The following is a 22,465-nucleotide window of genomic DNA, read 5'->3' as shown; positions in this document are numbered from 1 at the left end:
CACATAAGATTAGTTTAACTAGCAAGTTAAAAAATAGCAACCTGTTAGGTATGATCCCTTATCTATGAAAGAGTCCAGAGCACCACTGTGTGCCTTTTGAATGGATAAGGCTGAAAATACCATTTCCACTTGAAACAGTAGAAAATCCAGAAAAATAGTTTCCACTTTCATATTGGCATATACAGTGAGTTTAAATAAGTAGACTGTGGGTTGAAATCCACATATCTGACTTTTGCATGTACAGAACTGAATGCAAGAGCCTAGTTTGCTGTCTCTGCTAAGTAAGACATGACTTCATTTGTGCCCATGTGCCAGGTCACCATTATCTCCATAGGCAATGTGGCATGGTCACCTTCCGTATCACTGATTTCAATAGCACATAACACTCCCTGGAAGTCTACAACCTGTGTGGTTTCTAGATTAAACTTAATTTCAGATCAGACAGACTCCCAGACTAGCACATAAGGGCTACAAACTTCTTTTTTACCACGAACTTCTCAGCCAGAAGTCAGAAACTCTGGAAGGCTTGCAGGAGACCTTTAAAAATCTCCTCTGCTGAGGGAGAGGTTTGTTACACATCCATCATTGCAGAATGGCAGAAAGAAGAAGAAAACTTTAAGTCTCGTTATGCAACCAGCCAGGAATAAGGTGATTTTCTTTCAGTAAGCTGTAGGTAAAGCCATGTTATTCATCACCTGCGGCGGTTTTGCACAGAGCTGCCAGTATACAAAAAAATAGTGTTACATGATATATCCTACTATGGATTAGTTTTGTATAAATGTAATATAGGGCTTTTTTTTCCCTTCCTTTCCTTGCCTTATTCTTTTTTTACAGGGCAGGGTAAGAATGCTCTGAAAGTAGTCCTGCCACAGACAAGCTACAGAAATGAAGTTTTCAATAACCTAGAATAACATGCAAATCCTGGGATGGTGAGATTTGCAAACCCAGGCACACACTGTATGTGAGCCTGACCTTCTGACTCTGTAGCTGATCATAAAAAGAAGTCTTCTGCAAACCTGCTTGTGATGAATAGATAAAAAGAGGTTGGCCCACATTCAGAAGTGAAACTATTTAAGCAAGCTGGGGCTATGTCATGGAATATTTTAAAATAAGTCCAAAAGAACTCAGGCTCACTGGGAAACACAGAGCTTTGAGGATTTTAAAGTTTTGGGGGTCTGCCTTTGAGCATTTAGATTGGAACTGTACACAAACTGCACAAGCTCTGAAGTGATTTTCACTTTGATGGCAAATTGGGCAAGTCACCAAATGACAGGTTATCTTGTCTGCCAGAGGAGAGATGAGACAAGCAGGTGCCATCCATGTGCCAGCAATTTCACAGGGAAGGAGAAATGTCTGTCATAAAAGGCACACGCAAAATAAAATAACTCCCTCCAAAACCAGCAGAGTTAAAGCAGAAAACTCATTTCCTAAATAAGTCTGTAGTTAGTGTGCATTCATTAATGCTTTTAAGATCCCAAGCAGAAATTGGAGTCAGTCAAGTGATATTTATGCTTCTCTTTTCAGCTATTGTGACACTGGTATTTAGAGTTAATTCAAGATGGTGCCATATCTAAATGTTTCCAGCAGAGATCACATAGCACCGAAATTGAACGTTGATCCCATGTCTGCCAAGGATAGATTTGGGGATTAAAATTGGACATAAACACTGATTTGGAGGAAGAAAGCTTACTCAGTGCAAACAGACAAGGTTGAAAAGTCCTTTTGCAAGTGAGTCCTACAGGGATGCTGCAGCATCCTCAGTCCGTTGTCATCAGAAAGTTCAGCATGGGCGCAAACTTGAAGCGGTTTGGCACGAACACTGATCAGACCAGTTGGGATCTGTCATCAGCATACTGGCCACTGCAAAAGAGTGATTAAATAGGAAGACACAGACAATTATCAAAGACTAATTGCTTATTGTTGCTAGAACCATATTTTAAATGTGTTTTTCTTTTTAATTGCTTTTGGAGTGAATAAAGTGTCCTTAATTCAATTGTACAATGTTTGGGAATGGGAAGTGTGCCAGGAATCAGGCAGCTCAGAGGTCCAGTGAAAGCAATTGCCTCTTTCAGTAGCCTGTATTCATGTTCAGTCATCCCATCCTCTGCCAACTTTCCTGTTTCCAGGTTCATGCTCCTACGTTAGCTGAAGGTCTCTGGGTTGTTGGTACTTGCAGGAAGCTACACTAGTTTGTTCATGCCTTTTTGTGTGTTTTTTATTCAGCCCGGTCCAAGGGCCTTGACCCAAAGAGAGGCTGAACTCTTTGAAGTTCAGGCTCTGAATATAAGGGCACTTTCTAGGACAAGACTAGCAGTGGTTGACAAGGTGTGATATTCATGTAATTTGAACCTGTTACAATACCAATGTCTATACACCTCGGTGCTCTGTTACTACTGACTGCAATGAAATCATGCAGGGGATAGATTTGGCTCAGTATCATGTCAGTGTTACAACAAATGGACATGAGGATGATATTCCCAGTTAGGATGCTCAGGTTTGGTGTGAGGAACAGATCCAAAGCACGTACAGAAGGCTTTATGCAAACAGCTATGATGCTGTTGTGTTGCTAAATAACCATTCAGCGCTTTCATGATGAGAGTGACAGGAAACACAGTATTTATATTCATACAGATATCTTTTGTATGGATATATTCAGCTCTGAAAATACTGCAACACCTCATAATGGACAAACAAATGCAAACAATGCTGTGTCCCCGTGTGTAAATAACGTGCATGAACGATTCAGAAAATGAAAGGGAACTAGTCTACATGAGGAAAAGCAAGTGGGAAGAGGGGAAAGAGAAACAGTGTTTAGGTTCATATATTGGAGAGACACAGAAAAATTCAAGGACAGAACACTACGTGTTATCTGCCACTGCTGGGAACAGTGTTGTTACAGAGCTGTTGCTGACCTGACATGCAGCATGAGAGGGGGGACAGGAAACTTTTTTGTTTGGAGACAATCAGGATCAGCTTGCTCTGTACATACTCTTGTAGCACAGGTGTTTTTCTCCATCCTGAACTCTAAGATCAGAAATGGGCAGAATTATTCAACCTATTTCTAAATGAGTGATTAAGAAAAGAAGAACTTCTCTTTGCATTATGAAGGGACGTGGGCTTGGCAGTGTTAGGTTTGTGGTTGGACTTAATGATCTTTTCCAAACAAAATGATTCTATAAAGTGATTCTATTCCAAAAGTTCCTTGTCAAACCCTGGACAAACATTCTTTCAGAGAGGGCAGAAAGAAAAGAACAAGAGAAGTTGTTCCAGACAGCGTGGTTGGCTGTTTCCTTTTTCTCTTCTAGGACAGTTAGAAGTAAAGCTGGCTTGGGCAGACATTTTAATCACTTTAGATTTCGTGAATGTGGGAAAGCAGAATCATTCTGTGAGACTTTCACTGTAGCAACTCTGGCTTGGGCTCATGGCCTTTGGCTTTCCTCCATCAAAGTACCCAATGGACATTTTCTAGAGATCACACAATCTCAAGTGTTAGAAGGGACTTTTAAAGATGTTGGTGTTATTGCTGCTCCTCTCTCCTCCTCAGATCACAACTCTCCCAGTTCACAAGCTGAGATGAGTAAAACTAGTATTTTGAAACAGTTCCAACAGCATAAAAAATGGTTTATTGACTAAAATTCCCCTCTCTATCGCAGTACTGCCAAGCAAGGCTCGCTTTTCTGGGCTTGAAGATCTCTTTTACATTTTATGTGAGAAGTATTTGCTCATTGAAATGTCTTTTGCCTTGAATTTGGTTGACCTATTTGTTTGTGCAGAGCCATGCCTCTGTGAGGTGTTTGCTCCAAGCCTTGAGCTAGATTTCAAGCTCCACTGAATGGCAGGTGCCATTGCATCTGCATCAGTTGGGGATTCAACATACAGTTTCAAAGCAAATATCCAAGGGAAATTTCTCCATCCCCCGCTGTAAAGATGAGCACAAACACCCTGCCTTCCTCTGCAGTGTGTTTTTAATGTCAACCCAGTCTTGACTGAGGAGAGTAAACATGGCTGGAATGTGTGTATCCACTGAGATTAAACAAGTATTTGTATGCAGCTTTGCAGAATTACATTTTCATGGCAAATATGGATTTGGGTGCAGAAATGCAATTAGCTATGACTCAGAATTCTTGGAATATGAGGAGTCCAATGAGCTGCGAGTGCTCACATGGAAACTTGGTAAAGTAGCAAGGACAACTTCCTATTTGTTAATAAGAGCAGAGTAAATAACACAAAATGTTAGTAATGTTTGGTTATTCAATTCCAAGCTGATCCTTTGGTTGATGTAGACAGAAGTGCACCTGACAGGTGATAGTAAAGTATGTTTTTTCTGGCAAATAGTGATTGTCTTCCTGTAACTAATGTTTCTTGAGAGCATTAAGATCCTGAAGGAAAGACACTGGAATAATTCCTATGTATTATTTTCATATCATGTTCTCCCAGACTTCCTGTGATGATAATCATCACCTCTCCGCCGGGCCATGAAGTAGTTTTTCCAACTGAAAGGTGTGTTCATAGAGATTCTTAAAGGCTTGGCTGGGGCCATCAGTGAAAAAGCAAGGCTTTCCAAACACCCTTCTCAGTGGCTTGTATCGTTCTCATCCTCTGCCTTGCAAAATGTGTTGGACAACTTTTTCTCCTTTGGTACAATAATCACTTAGAGAAGGTCCCAGAGATAAAATAGAGTGGCCTTATGCCTACTTACAGGCACACAGCAGAGACTCTCTCTTCCCTTTTCTTATGGTTATCAAGCATTGCAGGGAAATGTGGCATTTGACATAGTGGTCAAATGTAGGTAAATGAGTAGGAAAGCAAAGGGAGGAGGAGTGTGTGGAAGCAGCATTCTGTTGGCTTAAAGTACTTCAGAAAGGATTTAACTTCTAATTAAAAGGAAATGCCTGGGTCTTTGGGGGGTTTCTTTTTTCCCCATAACAGACAGAGCTTATGCTTCTACTCCTTTTTAATATAATTTATATATGCTATTTGCTTTAAACTTCCTTCTAATTTTCTGGAGTTGTGTTTTTCTTCCATGTGAGTCTTTGGAGGATGGAGATACGGCCGCCACTGTCTTCTGTGCTAGTGACTGTATCTTCTGATTCAGAGCTCTTGCATGCTGAAGCCAATAATGATTCACTCTCACAGCAGTGGTGTGAGCAGTCTCAGCTTTTATATGCCATCTGTGTGAGTGAGCTGAATCTGCAGAAATGGGACCCTGTACACATGGCTTTTCCTCTGTTTGGGGATGAAAATATTAAAGCAGATCCGTCTGGTCCATGAGATGTTTTGTGTGTCAGGAAGGGAGTAAAGCTGCCTGTCAAACCAAGCTGTTCTCTCTGATGAAAGGGGACTGGTTTTAAACGCTCCTTTCCGTAGTATTTTTGCACAGCAGCCGTGTGTGCTTTCTCATCTGACATCTCATTGAGATCCCTGGCTTCAGTACTGCAGGAGGAAAAGGGTGTGCTGGGAGGGAAGGAAATAATCTCTCATTATGTACACAAGCACGTGTGCACACACACGCTCTTAAATCCATCTGAAATGAATTGAATTTTTTTAGGGGCATGAAAGAAAATTAATCTGGTTGAGCCAGACTTAATTGCTTCCCTTTTGTTTGGATTTTCTATTTTCACATGAAGAAATTAGGAAGCAACACTCTGAGCTATTATTAGATACCAGAAAGTGGAGACAGAGGGCAGAGAGTTCATTTACAATCCCTACAGCAAAGCATTGAAATTTAAAGCAGAGAGGTAGGTTGATGAGCAGCTTGGAAATAAAAATTCATCCACTTAACTTAGTGGGTATTTCTGAAGGTTCATGCTGGTCTGGGGAGCTAACTGTTCATGCATCTCTAAGACCTGCTGGCTAGAGGAACAAAAAAAACCAGTTGGTTTTGGTTTTGTTTTGAAATCAAAACACCTTGCAGGGAGAAGCTTGAAAACATCCTCTGGTGTGAAGTAAAGAATTGACATAAATGCATTTCTTTTGAAGGAAGCAATTGGAGTTTCTGTGGTAGGAGGCTGGGAAGCATAAAGATTATCCCCAGACACACACATTTTCTGTGTTTTGAAAAAATTCAAGACAGTTAAGCCCAGGTAATGGAATACCATTATAACCACTACTTCACCTCCATGATCTCAGGGCAGTCCTGCAAGAAGCAATTTGGTCATGTTGGACACAAGAGCCCATAACATTAAAGTGGCATTGCAAAAGAATTCCAACTCCAAACAGGTTTTTCTAGCCCTTTCTTATGATGCAACACTGATTGGAACTTCTTTTCACAGACTCACGGAATGGTTGAGGTTGGCAAGGGCCTCTGGAGGTCTTCTGGTCCAACTCCCTGCTCAAGCAGGGCTACCTAGAGCCACTTGCCCAGGGCTGTGTCCATACAGTTTAGATACTCTAAAACCACTCTGCACAATTATGCCAGCACTTGGTCAACTTTATCATAACAACAGTGTTTAGTGCTGTGCAGAGGGAAGCTCCTGTGTTTCAGTTTGTGACCATGGCCTCTGGTCCTAGCACTAGGCACCACTGAAAAGAGGCTGTCTCTGTCCTCTTTGCACCCTCCTTTCAAGTATGTATGCACATTAATAAGATCCCTTGGATCTTCTCCAGGTTGAACAGTCCCAGCTCTCAGCCTTTCCTCCTAGCAGAGATACTCCAGGCCTTTCATCCTCTTCATGGCTCTTTGCTGGACTCTCTCCAGTTTTTCCATCTCTCTCTTGTACTGAGGAGCTCAGAACTGGACACAGCACTCCAGGTGTGGCCTCACCAGTGCTGTCATTGTCAAAAACTGGGCATCTCTTTTGGAACAGAAAACTTTGGCAAGGAGACTGTTCCAACTGGGACACCAACAAGGGTTTTGGAAAGCTGTAGCCTGAGCACTGCAGAATTGCTTTGTGCTCACTCTGCCAAGCCTCTTGTATCTGGGACTTGCATTTGGGCAGCTTTGGGCAAGGCGGGGTTTTTATCCAGGTAGCTCAACTTTGCTGACCTGACCTCTGGAATAAATGCTTCTTTCTGAACTTATTTCTTCTTTGGAACTAGTTTTGTTTTGTTTTTTTTTCCAGTTGCTGTGCTAAGCCTTGTTCAGTTCATCAGGCTAAAGGGCATCACAAGAACATGCATCATTTTGTAGTGTTTTGTCTAAAGCAAACAAAAGTAAAACAAAGTAAAAAACCAAATTCACTTTGGTGTAAAATACTTTTTTCTGTGAAATCTCCTGAAGCATAAAAATAGTGTTTTTTCTTAAAGAGGGGATATTACTAATGTAAATTTGATGCTGTTGGCAGAGGAATAATATGCTGCATGTCATAAAGCGAGCAACTGAGGAGGAACTGGAATGATTGAAATGCCTCATGGGCATATGAGATTGTGGGGATAGGTATTCACACAGAGGATGCATTCTTACATGTGCCCAGGGCTTTCTCTTATCTCTGAACATGAACCTATAGTGAAATAGAAATGTTCCTGTATTAATAGTGCACCGGAGATAACCCTCATCTGAAAAACACAGTAATACTACACAACTGGGAACCCTTTCAGAGCAGGGAATTGGACTTGCAACTTCATAGTGTGTTGGTAATGAAACATTTTGGTTCTGTGTAAGCAAATGGGCAAGGTTAGTGGACACATTACTCCGGCTTTCATTGCCCCAGCAGTAACCAATTTAGAGGCTTTATATTTTCTGCTATCCCAGTTAGGGAAAGAAAAGTAGAAAGTTAAAAATAGAAACCCCAGAATGAATTAAAAAGCAAAGAATGAACAAGCTCGTTGTACTGCTGTATAATTTTTAATTCCCCTTTTTCTTTATAATCTGGACTTAAATATATGTATTACATTGCAAATTCTGGCAGTGCCTGTCCCATTCCAAAAGGTCATCTCGATGCAGGAGGTTTTATTTTGGTTGTTAACATGTGAACATGGGCATCTAGCCCTGGATCCATCTAACTACCATTTGTATTGGTGAGGGAGAACTGAGAAGTTGCCTGTGGCTTTGGACTTCAAGGAAGGATGTTAAAAAGTATGTTTTGGTGCCTCTGTATAGATCATAATAAGGTTTTTTTTTTCACAGCTTTCAACAGGTGTGGGCAAGTATCAGAACTTTATGAACTGCTTTTTGCAAGTAGCTTCCCTGAAACCCTACCCTACCCAACACTGCAGCATTGGATTTTCTTCCCTAAGGTTGATTGTTGCACTATCTTGGTTTCATCAAAGTTACTTGTTCTTATTAAGTTTCCTATCAAGATTAATACCCTTTCTAAAGCAGGAGTCCACCTAACATGCAATTTCCTTGATTTGCAGATATCCTCGTTGATGGCCAGCTTTGTGACTGTGACATTGTGGTGAACTGCAAAGTAGGAGACCCCATCCCACTGCAGGTGAAGCTGACCAACTGGAGCAAACACAGCGTGGGGCCCTTCGCTCTCACTGTGACGCCCTACCAGGATTACCAAAATGGGGTGCACAACTACGAGCTGCAAGATGCTATCACTTTCGTGGGATCCAACACCTTCTACATTGATTCAGTAAGTCTTTCTATCAGGGCTGTCATGATGCCAGATGATGTGCATTTGCAGAAGAAGGCTTCATTTTTCAATTATGCATATTAAAGCGGATTAATTTCTGGAATCACCGTGATTATGGCAGCTCTTGCTAAAGAATCATAGAATCATTATGATTGAAAAAGAACTTTAAGGTCATTGAGTCCCACCACTAACTTCACACTGCCAAGCCCATCACTAAATCATAGAATGGTAGGGGTTGGAAGGGACATTTAGAGATCATCTAGTCCCATGCAGAAGCAGGGTCACCTAGATCAGGTCACACAGGAACATGTCCAGGCAGGTCTTGAAGACCCCCAAGGAAGGACCCTCCACACCCTCCCTGGGCAGCCTGTTCCACTGCTCTGTCACCCTCAGAGTGAAATAGTTTTTTCTTATATTTAAGTGGAACTTTTTGTGTTCCAGCTTCATCCCATTACCCCTTGTCCTGTTGCTAGATACCATAGAAAAAAGCACCTCAGCTACACAGCTTTTAAATACTTCCAGGGATGAGGACTCCACCTCTAACAAACCTCTCAGTGAAACAGTAATTCCCAGTTTGCAGATGACACCAAGCTGGGTGGAAGCGCTGATCTACTTGAGGGTAGGGAAGCTCTACAGAGAGATCTAGACAGGCTGGATGGCTGGGCCAAGGCCAATGCCATGAGTTTCAGTAAGGCCGAGGGCTGGGTCCTGCACTTGGGCCACAACAACCCCCAGCAGTGCTACAGGCTTGGGGAGGAGTGGCTGGAAAGCTGCCAGGCACAGAGGGACCCGGGAGTGTTGGTTGGCAGCAGCTGAACATGAGCCAGCAGTGTACCTGGCTGGGTAAGAAGGCCAAGGGCATCCTGGCCTGGGTCAGGAACAGTGTTGTCAGCAGGAGCAGGGAGATGATCGTTGCCCTGGACTCGGCTTTGGTGAGGCTGCACCTCGAATGCTGCGTCCAGTTTTGGGCCCCTCTCTGCAAGAAGGACATTGATCCTCCTATGAGGAACAATTGAGGGATCTGGGTCTGTTTAGCCTGGAGAAAAGAAGGCTCAGGGGAGACCTTCTCGCTCTCTACAATTACCTGAAAGGAAGTTGTAGCGAGGTGGGGGTCAGTCTGTTCTCCCTAGTGACAAGCAATAGAGCAAGAGGAAATGGCCTCAATCTGTGCCAGGGGAGGTTCAGGCTGGATCTGAGGAGGAATTTCTTTGCTGACAGGGTTGTCAGGCATTGGAATGGGCTGTGCAGGGAGGTGCTGGAGTCACCGTCCCTGTAGGGGTTTCAGAGATGAGTGGATGTTGCCCTTAGGGAAGTAGTGGTTTATAGGGCTGGGACAAAGGCTGGACTCAATGAGCTTAAAGGTCTCTTCCAGCTGAAACGATTCTGTGATTCTATCTTTGCAGCTGCCCAGCTTCATATCATCTGCATGCTCATATTGTCTGAGTGTCCTGCTAGGTTTGAGGATAGAGAATCATCTCTCTGGAACAATTTAGGATTGTAATTTCTTATTATATAAATCAGTAGTAACCTATCAGATGCTGTAACTTTTGGTCACTCTAGATCTGAATGAAGGGTAGCCTAACTAATATGTTTAATAACATACGGCCAATCCCTTGACCCATCCAGTGCAGCCAGCAGTAACAGTTTTAAAGTAACTATTTCTCTTTAGTCCGTAAGAAATATTCCCCAGGCTTAGCCAAGGAATTCAGCACATCAGTTTTAGTCAGGTCCTGATGAAATGCAACAGACTCCAAAAAGAAAATACTAAACATTAATGATCATGCTGATGAGCTGGTTCATTTCCTTGTTACTTAGCATATGCTTATGAAACCATAAATAAAAGCATAAAACTTGCTTAAAATGAGTCCAAAAAAAGACACCTTTTAGGAAATAATGAGAATTTGGGTTTTTCTCTCAGTCTCTTCTTCAGAAAATTCAAGCCTGGGAGCTTTTTGCTTCTAAGGCAAGACACTGAAAATACAGATAAAACTACTTTCTCTCACATCCTTACCCCAAAACCCACAACAACAGAAAAAAAAACCCAGGAATAAAAAACATAGACAGTGCTGTAGAGTGGAATAAGCAGTATTTCTGGTAACTTATGAAATAAACATGAAGAAAGAGGGTGAGTGTTTGGGATGGCTCTTAGGACCTTTGCTTAGGTCAGCTTCTCGCATCTCTGATAAAATGTACCTGCCAAAACTGAATGTGTCAGTGAACCTTAGTGAGAGAAATTAAAAGTTAACCACAGGGATAGTCACCACACCTATTTTCCAAGTACACAGTATTTCAAAAAGCTAATGAGCATGGAATACACCATCAACTTGAATTTTAATGGCTACTAACTATATTCTTAGCTGAATAATTTAGATATGTCAACAGAAATAATCAAGAGATGGCTTGCTTTGACTCTCTTTCTGACAATGTGGATAGTTAAATCGGAGTGGCAGCGTTTGGCTGCTGAGCTGCAGAAGGACCTGACCTTCCAGGCTAATGAGGGAAAAGGAAGATGGCAGCGTGATGTAGTCTTACCTTCTGATTGAGTCTCCTACGGGGCAAAAAGTCAGGAGGTCACATCTCTTGTTCCTGTCCAGGCAGCCTTCTCATACATTGTGGTCCCTGCTTTTACCATGTTGCCACATTTCTCCTGAAAACACAGTCCCTGATAAGTATAAAAATACAGTGGTTTTCTGCTGTTTGTCCTCCATTCAAAAAGGTGAAATGGAGACAATGGTGACTTTTAGAGGAGAAGTGGTTTATTTCTCAATCTGTAGCACTGATACTTGTCCTTCACAGTGCTACTAGAGAAAGTGCTTAGTCATTTTCAAAGATATCTAGCAACAGGACCAGGGGTAATGGGATGAAGCTGGAACACAAAAGATGCCATCTAAACATAAGAAAAAACTATTTCACTGTGAGGATGATGGAGCCCTGGCACAGGCTGCCCAGGGAGGGTGTGGAGGCTCCTTCCTTGGAGGTCTTCAAGACCTGCCTGGACACATTGCTGTGTGACCTGATCTAGGTCACCCTGCTTCTGCAGGGGGATTGGACTAGATGATCTCTAAAGGTCCCTTCCAACCCCTACCATTCTGTGATTCTGTGATATTTATTTGAGGTATCAAGCCTCAACCATGGAAGGAAATTCTTCAGTGTTTTTGACCTTGTCAGAGGCCCTTTCATCCCCTGTAATAACCAATTCAGTAGTGAAGAAAAGATTTCAGAAAGACCACACCTGTTCTGGGGACAAGAGGAAAGTGTTGGTTTGGGCATTTGATACTTTAGAGAAGAACAAACGTACTCAGAATTTGTGTACCTGCTCTGACTTTGGCAGAAGCTCAGACAGATACTGGTTAAGAAACCAAAGAAGCTCATGGTTGAGTGAGATGAAAGAGATTCAGAGTTTCTAAGTTTTACAGATTAAAGCTGAGACACTGAACCAGATTCCCTGCTGGTCTAACTCCGTGCTGGACTGTTGAAGCTATTAAACACGTGCCAATTATTGTTCTTTAAACTGAGGTCATGGGCAGATGATTATTTTGCTTGTTTATAATGGAGGTAGCTTGAGATGATATCAATTCTCTGCTTATTCCTGCCCCTCTGCAGGATGAGGCTCCCTTCTTCCCTGGCAGACCCAGTAGGAGAGATAGTGTGAGTGTTTGAGCATTTATTTTTGTGCGAAGTTGTCCATTTTAGCAAAAACTATGCTTGTCAGCAGTTTAAGCTAATTGGGCTGACTTCACACTGACATTGGCAAGGGGGTGGTGACATGATTTATTGTGCTGCTGAGCTGGGTGGGAAGAAGGATGGAGAAGTAGCAGATGGTCTGGTGTATTGGTAGTGTATGATCAAGAAATGAGAGCATCAGGTATTATAGCAAGAGAGGATACTTCCCACACCCTGAAACAGATCAACAGTGGTTTGTTGTCACACCAATGCAGAAAGTACAGCATTACTGGTACTAAACTGAAGGTGATTTCTCTGGGGAAAAAAAACCCAAACACAACCCAAACCTCCTCTGCTTTCCTAAATGTTCGTCTCATATTAAGCCTGATGCTTAAATCATGATGATTTTGGAAGATGAAGGATTGGACTTGATGATCTTCAAGGTCTTTTCCAACCAAATTGATTCTATGATTCTCTGGTTTTGGTGTCCAGACTAAAAAGGTCTCAAATCAGTTTCTTCTGCTAACTGAAAGACAGGGGGTATTATATACAGGACATTTCAGCATACATATACTTCTTTGCTATATTAATATTAATTGTTTAAAGGCTAAAAGTCATATGATTTTGCATTTCTCTTTCTTGAGGCTTGATGTCCATGTTAAATGATTTATCTTGGAAGTAATGTAATGAGTGCCTATTCACCTTTTTGTGCTTTTGCTTCAATTCAATGCAGCAGTCTGGGTTTGTGTCACAAAGTCTCTGCTGGGATATGCTACTTCAAAAAAGCAAATTCTTTGACAGGAAATCTTCAAGGATATTGAGATATTTCCATGCATTTTAAATTAAGTCAAATCTCTATTTTTTAAGCACAGCTTCTAGCTGGTTAACCTTGCATTTCCATATCTGTATTTGACTAAAAGAGTGACTTCACCAGTTGTCCTTTAGAGAGTTGACATTTTTGTTCCATGTGGAGTTTTGAAACATGAAGTGACATGGTGGACCCCACTCATTAAAAGACATTGCATTGATTACTTTTTCATCTCACATCACAAACTCAATTGAGCTTTAGCCATATTACTAAAAATTCTTTATTCTTACCAATGTTGTTTTTTTCACTAATTAGTCGATCAGACAAAGCTGCATCTTGCCAAATTAAAAACAACAACAACAAAAATCTTCTATGGAGATTCTGTAACTACCAGCAATTCATCTTTCCTCGTTGTCCCTACTCTTGCTGTTACTATTCCCAAGCAGGTTTTTTTTTTTCCTGTGTGTTTTATCACACACTAGCTCAAGTGATTGGTAGCAGGAGATGAAGAGACATTTATTAGATGGTCATTTTGAATCAGCTCAGAAGCTCTGATGAACATTTGCTCACTTCTGGCAGGTCCTCTGGGGCCCATCTGGAACAAATTAGTTTTCTTGGCACTCTTTTACTCACACTGTAAACTCTTTGGGGCAGCGAACAGTAGCTGGCACTGGCCCTAATCTCCAACTGAGCTCACCAAGTACTACAGCAGTATAAATAAGTAGTAATTAGTTCTAAGCAATCTCAGTCCCACGTGGTAGTCTGAATCAGGGAAGGATTAGGATGGAGCTAGAAACTTAGTTTTTCTTCTGTCTCAGTGGAACAGAGGAGTAATGGTATTTTTTCCTTGAGTCTTCAGCCTTTTTTTCTCTAGAATAGAAGCTTCCCATCTTTGGTTTCCACAGTTTGGTGGAGTTTTAGTAAAATCTGTCTCAACTCTGATTTGACTCAGTGAGCATGTGTTCAATAGCATCTCAGACTGGCACAACACAGAAGCACATATCTAGGCCAGACCTCTGTGTTGCTAGACCAATTAACAGTATAAATTTGGTCTGGATCAGGCATGAGTGTGTGATCTCTGTGTTTCTCATAGGTTAGTTGGATCCTGCCTTGCAGTCAGTGGGATGATGTGTACTGTCAGCTACAGAAGGAAACATCTGACATGTTTACACATCTGAACAAGTCACTCTGAGCTCCCTTCACAGGCAGTGGAGAGCAAGTCATCAGGGCTGATGGAGCTTAGGGGATATTTTACCTCATTCTATATTTGATCAGATGAATCCTTGTGTTGAACAGCTGTTTCAGATGTACACATCCACTTCATAGACATTTGGGTGGATTCAGTTCCAGACTGAGACATCTGAATGAGTAGGTGTTACTGTGGATGCTGGCCAGCCAAGCTCCCGTTAGTCAATGGAGATGTAGTCTGCAGCCAGTAGAACCTCACTGTCGCTAACATAGACACCAGGGATGAGATTCAATTGCCTAAAGTAGGTGTCTACCATCATTTAGGTGCTGTGAGTATCCCACCTGGTCTCCACCTACTGACAGAAATGCTGCAAGTCACGTTGTAAATCTTGCCAAGCCTGTGTAAATGTTTCAGTTCCTTAGGTCATCCCAAATGTCCTGAGATGCCTACGTTTAGGCAACTGTATCTTGACTCTATAGGCTGACTAGATAGACCATTCTGTGTTTGCTTCACTGGCTGCATTGACTAGATATCTTCTTACTGTAGTAGGAGCTTGGATACCTAAATGTGCACAGAGACACCTCAGAAGGTGATTTAACCTCAAAATCATGTGCCTGGTATACCATTTGGGTTGGATCTGGCCCTCTCCTGACCTGTGTTGCTGCTGGTGTACTTGTGGTCTTCCAGGAACATCTATAGGCAGCCTCACTAGAGAGGCAGCCTTTCTTTCCAAGGGTAGTTGGTATTTTGACAGAATAGTGACCTCTTGTAGCTTCTGCAGAGCCACTTTCATGTCTCCAGTGCAAAGGTTTCAAGCTGCTTTTGCTTCTTTGATTCTTCTCCCAACCACAAGTGTTGATTAGAATAGTGAGTGTACAAGTGGCCATACAGATGTGGATAGTCCCCAAAACATGAACATTACTGTCTGAAGGCGGAATAGGACACACATCACATCCTGCCTCGCTGGGAACTGATGAGTTATGCTGTAAAGGCAGGAGGAACAAGCAACTGTGTAGGCAGAACTGGACATGACTGAAAAGATTGTGCTGATGCTAATGTGCCTGAAGCCACTTTCCTGCTGGTCAAGGGTTCTGATTAATACTGTTACAGGTGTTCACCATGCAGCTGGCTTAAGAAAAATGGACTGGGAGCTTGAAAAAGGCATACTGAGGAGGCTTCATTTGCTGTTTGCCTCCACTCATTGCTGGCACTATTGCTTGCCTCTATCCTCCTCTGGATGCAAGTCCACGTCAATTCCAGTGAGGTGGAAATAAAGCAAGCAGCCCTGGGAGGAGGGGAAGGAAGCAAGAAGGGAGACTGCTTGATGTTGTTCTGCACATCCAGATACAATGCCAGAGGGCAAGAGCTCAGCAAGGAGGGGAGATGCCAAGGACAGGGGTCAGGAGAACAGCTGTGGCTGCTCTGATCACCCACGTGGATGATACGATGCTGATATGAGTTTGCTGTAAATCAACAACAGTGCTCAGCACCAAAGGAGCCAAAAGGAGCCTGGGCACTGCCAGCTCTGATGATGTTGTTTTGTGAACATCCAGGCCCCTGTACAGGAGCAGCAGTTTAGAGAGGTTCAACAAAGAAGCCTGATACTTGAAGGGACTATACAAGGGACTATATATTGCTGGCTAAAGGACCCAGCAATAATGTTCCAATAAACCCAAAAATTGGAGAAAATGGAAACAAACAGCTCATTCCCCTCACATCTGAGAGCTACAGAGAACCTTTCTCACTGGAGATTGTGTCAGGAAATTTTCAACTCTCTGGCATATCCTTGAGGTTCATCTCACTGCTGACTCCTACTACAGTCTAATCATCCTTGTTCTGGTCTTCCTATGCAATGGCAAGATGCCCTTCAGCATGTCTATAGGCACTTTCCCAATTAATGCCCCATTGTTGATGGCCCAGTTTATCACGTGGCTGATTTTTTTCTAATGAGCAAGGATCCTAATAAGCTGTCTCAGAGCCATAGCCTCAATCACTTCACTATCCCTGGTGGTAATCACAGGATCCCAGAATGGTAGAGGTTGGAAGGGATCTCTGGAGATCTTTCAGTCCAGCCCTCTCCTAAAGCAGGTTCACCTTCATCAGGGAGCACAGGAATGTGTCCAGGTAGATTTGGAAACCTCCAGAGAAGGAGACTCCACGCCTTCTCTGTACAGCCTATGTCAGGGCTCCCTCATCCTCACAGCAAAGAAGTTTCTCCTCGTGTTCAAGGGCATCTCCATTGGTTCCTAGTGATGTTCCTTGCAAAGATTTTTCTCTCCATGAATCTGGATCCAACACCAGTGTTTCTGTTGTGGTTCAGCCTGTGTCTCAGCCTGGGTCTTGGCTAACCCAAGGGGTATGTCATGCTGTCATTTGGAATCAATACTGGGCTCAGTAACATCATAGACACTGAGGTGTTTGGAGATGAGCAAAGAAAGACCCATTCCCAATGAATATTCAGGTTAAAAAAGAAAATGCATGGGCACAGGGGAAAGTAGGGATGAACCCATGAGTATATCTTGAGCTGACAGTTTCAGGGTTCAGAGAGCAGAAGGGAATTGGTAAGACAGTCTTGGCTGAGAGAAGAGCAATAGTGAGAAGCATCAGGTGGTCTTTAGTGGGTGTTTTCTGCTGAGATGAAGTTACCTTTCAACGTTTTTTATTTAAATGAATTCCATCCAATGGAGTGGCTTTGTGCTAATTCCATGGTTTGCATGTGCAGAAGCTCCAATCCAATTCTAGGCCCTCTAAAACTAGATTTAACATCTTGTGGCAGGAGGTATTAATTCAGACATTGACAGCTGCTGAACAGTCATGGGTTTGTTAAAGTTAGAAATGATTTAAGCATCTTGATGAAATGATGGACTAAGGTGTATCATTTGTTGTAAGGATAGAGATCATTAATAGTTTTGTGATGAAGGGAGATAAATAAATGTAGAAACAGTGTGAACTCTGTTTTTAATTTGAATAAATTCAATCAAAGTGACTACTTTATGTGGAATGTTTCTTGCTGAACTTAATTATTTCAATGATCTAGATGGTCCTGCTCTGGCAGGGAGGTTGGACTGGATGATCTTTCAAGGTCCCTTCCAACCCTTAAGACTCTGTGGTTCTGTGATAATGAATATTAAAGATTCCTGATTTGAATTTATAGTCAGTTTGTCTCTGAATAATAAGTGGGGATGAATCTAGCTATTGCTAAGCTGTTAAATGGTGTTTAACAATGTGTTTAACATAAGCTCAGAGCCATGATACAGACTTTTAATATAGAAGGGAGGTTGGACTAGATGATCTCTAGAAGTCCCTTCCAGCCCTTAACATTCTGTGATTCTAAGTTGATAAATACAGTCTGAGGAAAGATATTCCTGGATACTCAGGACACTTTGGGCAACTTCTGCCTTAAACCAACTCTGTCCTGGAATCCATGACTTCTGAAGATCTGCATTCTGGTTTGAATATACAGCTGTGCCACAGCTTTGCTGCATGAGACAATTACACAAGATTTAATTTTCAGTGCTCCAGTTTTAACATTACTAGAAGAGAGACAAGATCTTTACTCCTTTTTTGTGCAAAAGTGATATTGAGATGTGAGTCTAGAGCACGTTGACATCGTTTGAAGGAGCTACTGAATTGCAAAGTTCAATTGTTTTGTTTTGTTGTTGGTTTAATTGTACTGATTTTCGTGTTCTCTTTTCCAGGTGAAGCCAACCAAAGACTCTGTGTACTTTGGAGCACTTCTCTTTCTCTACACAGGTGATTTCTACCTGAATATCAAATTCCATGAAGATAACAGCAGCAGGGAGCTGCCTCTCTCTTGGTTCTGCCTTCCTAGTGTCCACATCCGTGCCATGGAGCCTGTGGCCCAAACGAAGCTGTAAACATACTGTGTGCTGTTTGATTAACCACAGTGCACAGAAATGCTTGGCACATCCTCTGCTTGACCCCAGCTTGTTTCTGTCCAACCCCAGGCCACAGTCCCTTTGGAGGAACAGCTGAACACTTTCTGAATTGGCTGATAGTCATTTGGGCAGCTGCTTTAGCTAATTTGAGAGAGAGAGAGAGAAAAAGAGATGGATTATAACTATGATAGAGTTTTCCTCTGTTTCCAAAAAGCCTTTGAAACTGCTAATATATGCATTATACTTCCATATACTCTATTGATATTAGTGGATTTGAAAGGGTCTTGAGAGCTGAATTTAAGAGGGCTGAATTTAGCCACGTGTTTGAAAGTCTCCATCCCAACTTGAATAATCCTGTTTGATATTTTTCAACAAGAGTTGCACATCTGCATAAAATTCCTGCTGGCTTATTATTGGACCCATGGCACATATCCTTGAGGTGTATTTCTCTCTTAGATTTGTTCACAGGCTTGTTCATTTGTTTGCTGAGTATTTGGGGCCTTTGGTAGTAAATAGCAGTAGTGATGCTTCTTCCTGTGTTACTGCAAGTAAGAATAGCAAGTGTGCCTCCAGTTATTTTCTTCCTCCCCTGAGCCCATGAGCTCGGTGCTACTTGCTCCTGGTAAAGTCATTGCATTTACTTTGGTAGATCTGTGAACAAAGAATGAAAGGAGGCAATGAAAACCTAAAGAATTTTGTCCTTGAGAAAGCAAATAAGATGACCTTTGGGTTGCCTAGGGCTTGCCTGTGAATTTGGGCTTTTCACAGCTCTGTTTTATACAATCGAGATCACTTGAAACGTTTGCAGATGACGAGCCACAAGAATTAATCAGCTGGCCATTAATATCACTTTGCATGAGGTTTTTTCAAACTCCCCTTATCAGATTTTTTTCCATGCTGATAGACTGATCTTGATTGTGTGTTTGGTTGGGTTTTTTTTCCTTCTTTTCTTTTTAGAATGATTAAGTTTAATTATTAGGCAATTGAGGCTCTGGAATTCCTGACCATAAAAGTAGTTGATAAATATACAGAAAATTTAGCCTGATGTCTTTTTCAGTAATGTTTTTGTATAAAGAGACCCCCATTTACAGCAGGGAGATGCCTTAGCTGTAGGATTAATATATTGTGTCATGGACCACATGTTTCAAACCTGCCTCAATCTTTTCTTACATTTACAGCCTGCAGCTCTTAAATTGGTGTTAGTAATACTTCTGGGAGTGGATACACCAAGTTGTGGCAGGGGTGCTTCGGTTCTTTATGTGCTAAATTTACATGCACAACCTCTTTGCAGATTTTTTTTGTTTGTTTAGGCTTCATCCCAATGTGGGCACAACACTCCATGCCTGGTCCATCCTCTTCATGCTGCAGAGCATTACCCCAGATAGCCCATTCTGGCTCTCTGCACCACACCCAGTTGTACCTTTAGATGAGACTAGTGTGACAGTGCTCAGAACTCAATTCATTGCATGTTTGCAAATGTCAGTAATGTATTCATCCTAAATATATTTCTTATTTGAAGGAACTATAGCTGTAGCATGTTATTTCCATTGTATGCAGGATATTGTCTCTAAAAACCTGTATTGTGGCTGTATTCTTAGTGTTTACTCTTGAGCTGTGGCTCTATACACAGCTTTGAATGACAGAGTGGAAACCTTGAGTCTTAAACTGATGGAAATCTGAGACCAGCTGAAGATTTACTTCAATAATATACTACTCTGTCAGCTGCCAGCATGCCATGACCAGTAAGGAAAATGTTCCTTAGACATGCACGGTGGCTCTGGGCCAGAGACATACATAAAAAGAGGGGCCAACCAGCCAAGTTGGGCATGTTTTTTGTGTTGGAGGAGTTTGGTTAACCAAGTTGTGCCACGAGGCTGAATTTTCTGTCACTAGATAGGCAGATACACAGAAAAATAAGGTCCCAGGAGAGCGGAATTAAACCAGTTAATCTTCTCCATAAAAGCTTGCTTTTGACATGTGTCTCTGTGCAATGTTACAAAACACTGTTGCAGTGAAATCCAAATTGGGTTTATTCAGTATTCCCAGCAGGTAATCTGCAGATGCTAGGAACACAGCTAAGGCTTTGTAAGGACCACATTGCATTTGAAACAGAAATATTGTGAAACAGATGCTGTTGCAGTCAGGATGCTTCAGTTTATCCAGCTAAGGGATCATTTCCTAGTTTATTTTTGAGAGTGTTCTCTGTCATATGTGCTCATGAATGTAAGTTCTTACGTGTGAGCTGACCCTTAGTGGTCTATCTGTTCATTATATTGTAGACTACTCTGTCCCATGTCAACTTTGATGCTTAGTTGCTTTTGGCATTTATGATACCTTTCCCAATTTTCTCACACTTCTACCTGTCTTGGAGAGAGAGATGAAACACAAGAAATTCTTCCTTCTGGGGATTATTTGCAAGTCCTCCAGCAGGAGAATATTTAAGTGTCAGCAAAGTGTGAGGGGAAGGTATTTGAAATGAGAATACTGCATCTGGAATTGCTGTCAGGTTTGGTCCTTGCAGTGCTTGAAGAAAGGATGATACTTTTCTGGTCTGCTCTTGTTTTGTGGAACTGAAACCTTGTTTTTCTTTCTCTGAAATGCCCAACTATTACTTTGAACATGATGGGCCAAACTGCACATAATTACACAGATGTAAATCTCACATGATGCCACTTGGTTGAATTAAATCATTCCTAATTTAAATCATCAATGCTGGGTGCAGATGTCAGTCCAATGCATGTATGCATTGGAGAAGCATAAGTTGTGTTAAGTTTAACTGTCTCAATAAATAGTTATCTTGTGTTACTTAACACCTCTGTCTGTCTCTTGTGTCTGTAGTTCTTGATAGTGTTCTGCAGTTTTACTGGTAATGATAACGTATTTCTTGATGCTGCATTCTGTCTGTGAAAGACAGAACGAGCTGAACTGAAATTTCAGCTTCACTCAAACTTTCTCTTCCTAGATGAACTCAGAGCTGATGAAAGATGGGTGTTCCATAGTGTGTCAATGCCTGTTAGCTGCCTGCTGAGGGGAGAGAGATGCCCTCATGTGCAAGGTTACTCGGGCCTCAATATCCTAACATTGACAGGGGGGTGAAACACTGGAGCACTGATGAATGCCTGTCCCTGGAAGCATTCAACATCAAGCTGGATGGGCTCTGAGCAATCTGATCCAGTTGAAGATGCCCCTGCATTTCAGAGGGGGCTGGACTAGATGACCTATAAAGGCCCCTTCCAACACAAGCCATTCTCTAATTCTGTGGGCATTTCCAACCCCTACAGGAACATCTCGAAAGCTGGAAGGAGGACCACTTGTGGAGGTGGTATATCTGGGAAGACTGATTGGAAACACGTTTTATGTGCACCATCTGATGTCCAGCCTCTGAGCCGGACATCTTTGAGTTCCTTCTGTCAAACAGATCTGAGTCTCCTGTGTTTGGATTCCCAACCTAGAAGCTATGAAACTTTCCTTAGCTAGAGCCTGCTGCACTCTCCCTTCCTTGGATCCTCTGTCTCCCTTCCTGGATGTGTGCACTTTGTCTCTCACTGAAATGGGACAATGCATCCATCAATGCACTACACACACTAGGCCAGTGCCAGCTGCCTGGGATGTTAAGCATGCCTTCTAGAGCTCTGGGCTTGCAATTCAGCTGTCTGGGCACAGGTGGGGTTTGAAGGCTTTGCTGCAGGTACATGTTTTACACAGGCTTGTAAACACTAATGCTCTTTTTATTTCAATACAGATAACACACAGATCTTCACAATTTTTACACCCAGCATTCAATGATATGTGTTTAATTCTGCAGGTTAGAGCATTCTGGGGCTTAGGCCAGGGTCCTTAGGTTGTCCAGTGTCTTTTTAGCTCTTGATTCCTTAACTCTCTCTTTTTCACCTTATCCTTTCCACTCACTCTCTAAACACTGCTTTTCTACCTTTCTTTGGTTGGTCCCAGCAGAAAAGATCATCGTGTCCCTTTCTTTTTCTCCCTTCTTTGGTTTTCCATCAGAGCCCTCCTAACAATTTAGTCATCCATTGCAGAAAAAAAAGAAACCGCTTCAAACCCAATTTTGGTTGTTAAACCTGACTTTGGCTCTTGTATCCTCTCAAAAATATCTTGAGATATTTCAGTTGAAGAGGACCTTGTCTATTTTCTTACCATCTGATGTTGCTTGTTGGAGTGATACTTGGGCTACTACATCCGTGACACATCAGTTCCATAGTGGGACTTCTGTTGCATGTTGATTTTGTCATTTAATATATACTGGTTACTTACTGTCCCCATGTTCCTGATTCAAGATATCTAAGAATGTGCCTAGTGTTAAGCACATTACTAGACCCACTGATTGCAGCTAATTCAGTCATGCATCTGCCTGGAGAACTCGCTAAAC

The 22,465-nt window shown here is 42.0% G+C and overlaps 1 protein-coding gene across 3 annotated transcripts in view; it reads left to right on the top strand.

Annotated features, from left to right (window-relative positions):
* The window catches only part of TRAPPC9 (trafficking protein particle complex subunit 9), a 528,840-nt gene extending 507,985 nt beyond the window's left edge, over positions 1–20,855 (top strand). For all 3 annotated transcript variants that reach the window (XM_061995017.1, XM_061995018.1, XM_061995016.1), the window contains 2 exons: positions 8,296–8,519; positions 17,878–20,855. In XM_061995017.1, the coding sequence (XP_061851001.1) occupies positions 8,296–8,519; positions 17,878–18,057 (404 nt within the window). In that variant the 3' untranslated portion in view covers positions 18,058–20,855. The remainder of the gene's footprint in view (positions 1–8,295; positions 8,520–17,877) is intronic.
* Positions 20,856–22,465: the final 1,610 nt, after the last annotated feature.

This window comes from Colius striatus, chromosome 4 (assembly GCF_028858725.1).
Source record: "Colius striatus isolate bColStr4 chromosome 4, bColStr4.1.hap1, whole genome shotgun sequence".
Lineage (NCBI taxonomy): Eukaryota > Metazoa > Chordata > Aves > Coliiformes > Coliidae > Colius > Colius striatus.
The sequence above is the reverse complement of the archived record's forward strand: the minus strand, read 5'-3'. Positions and strand labels throughout refer to the sequence as shown.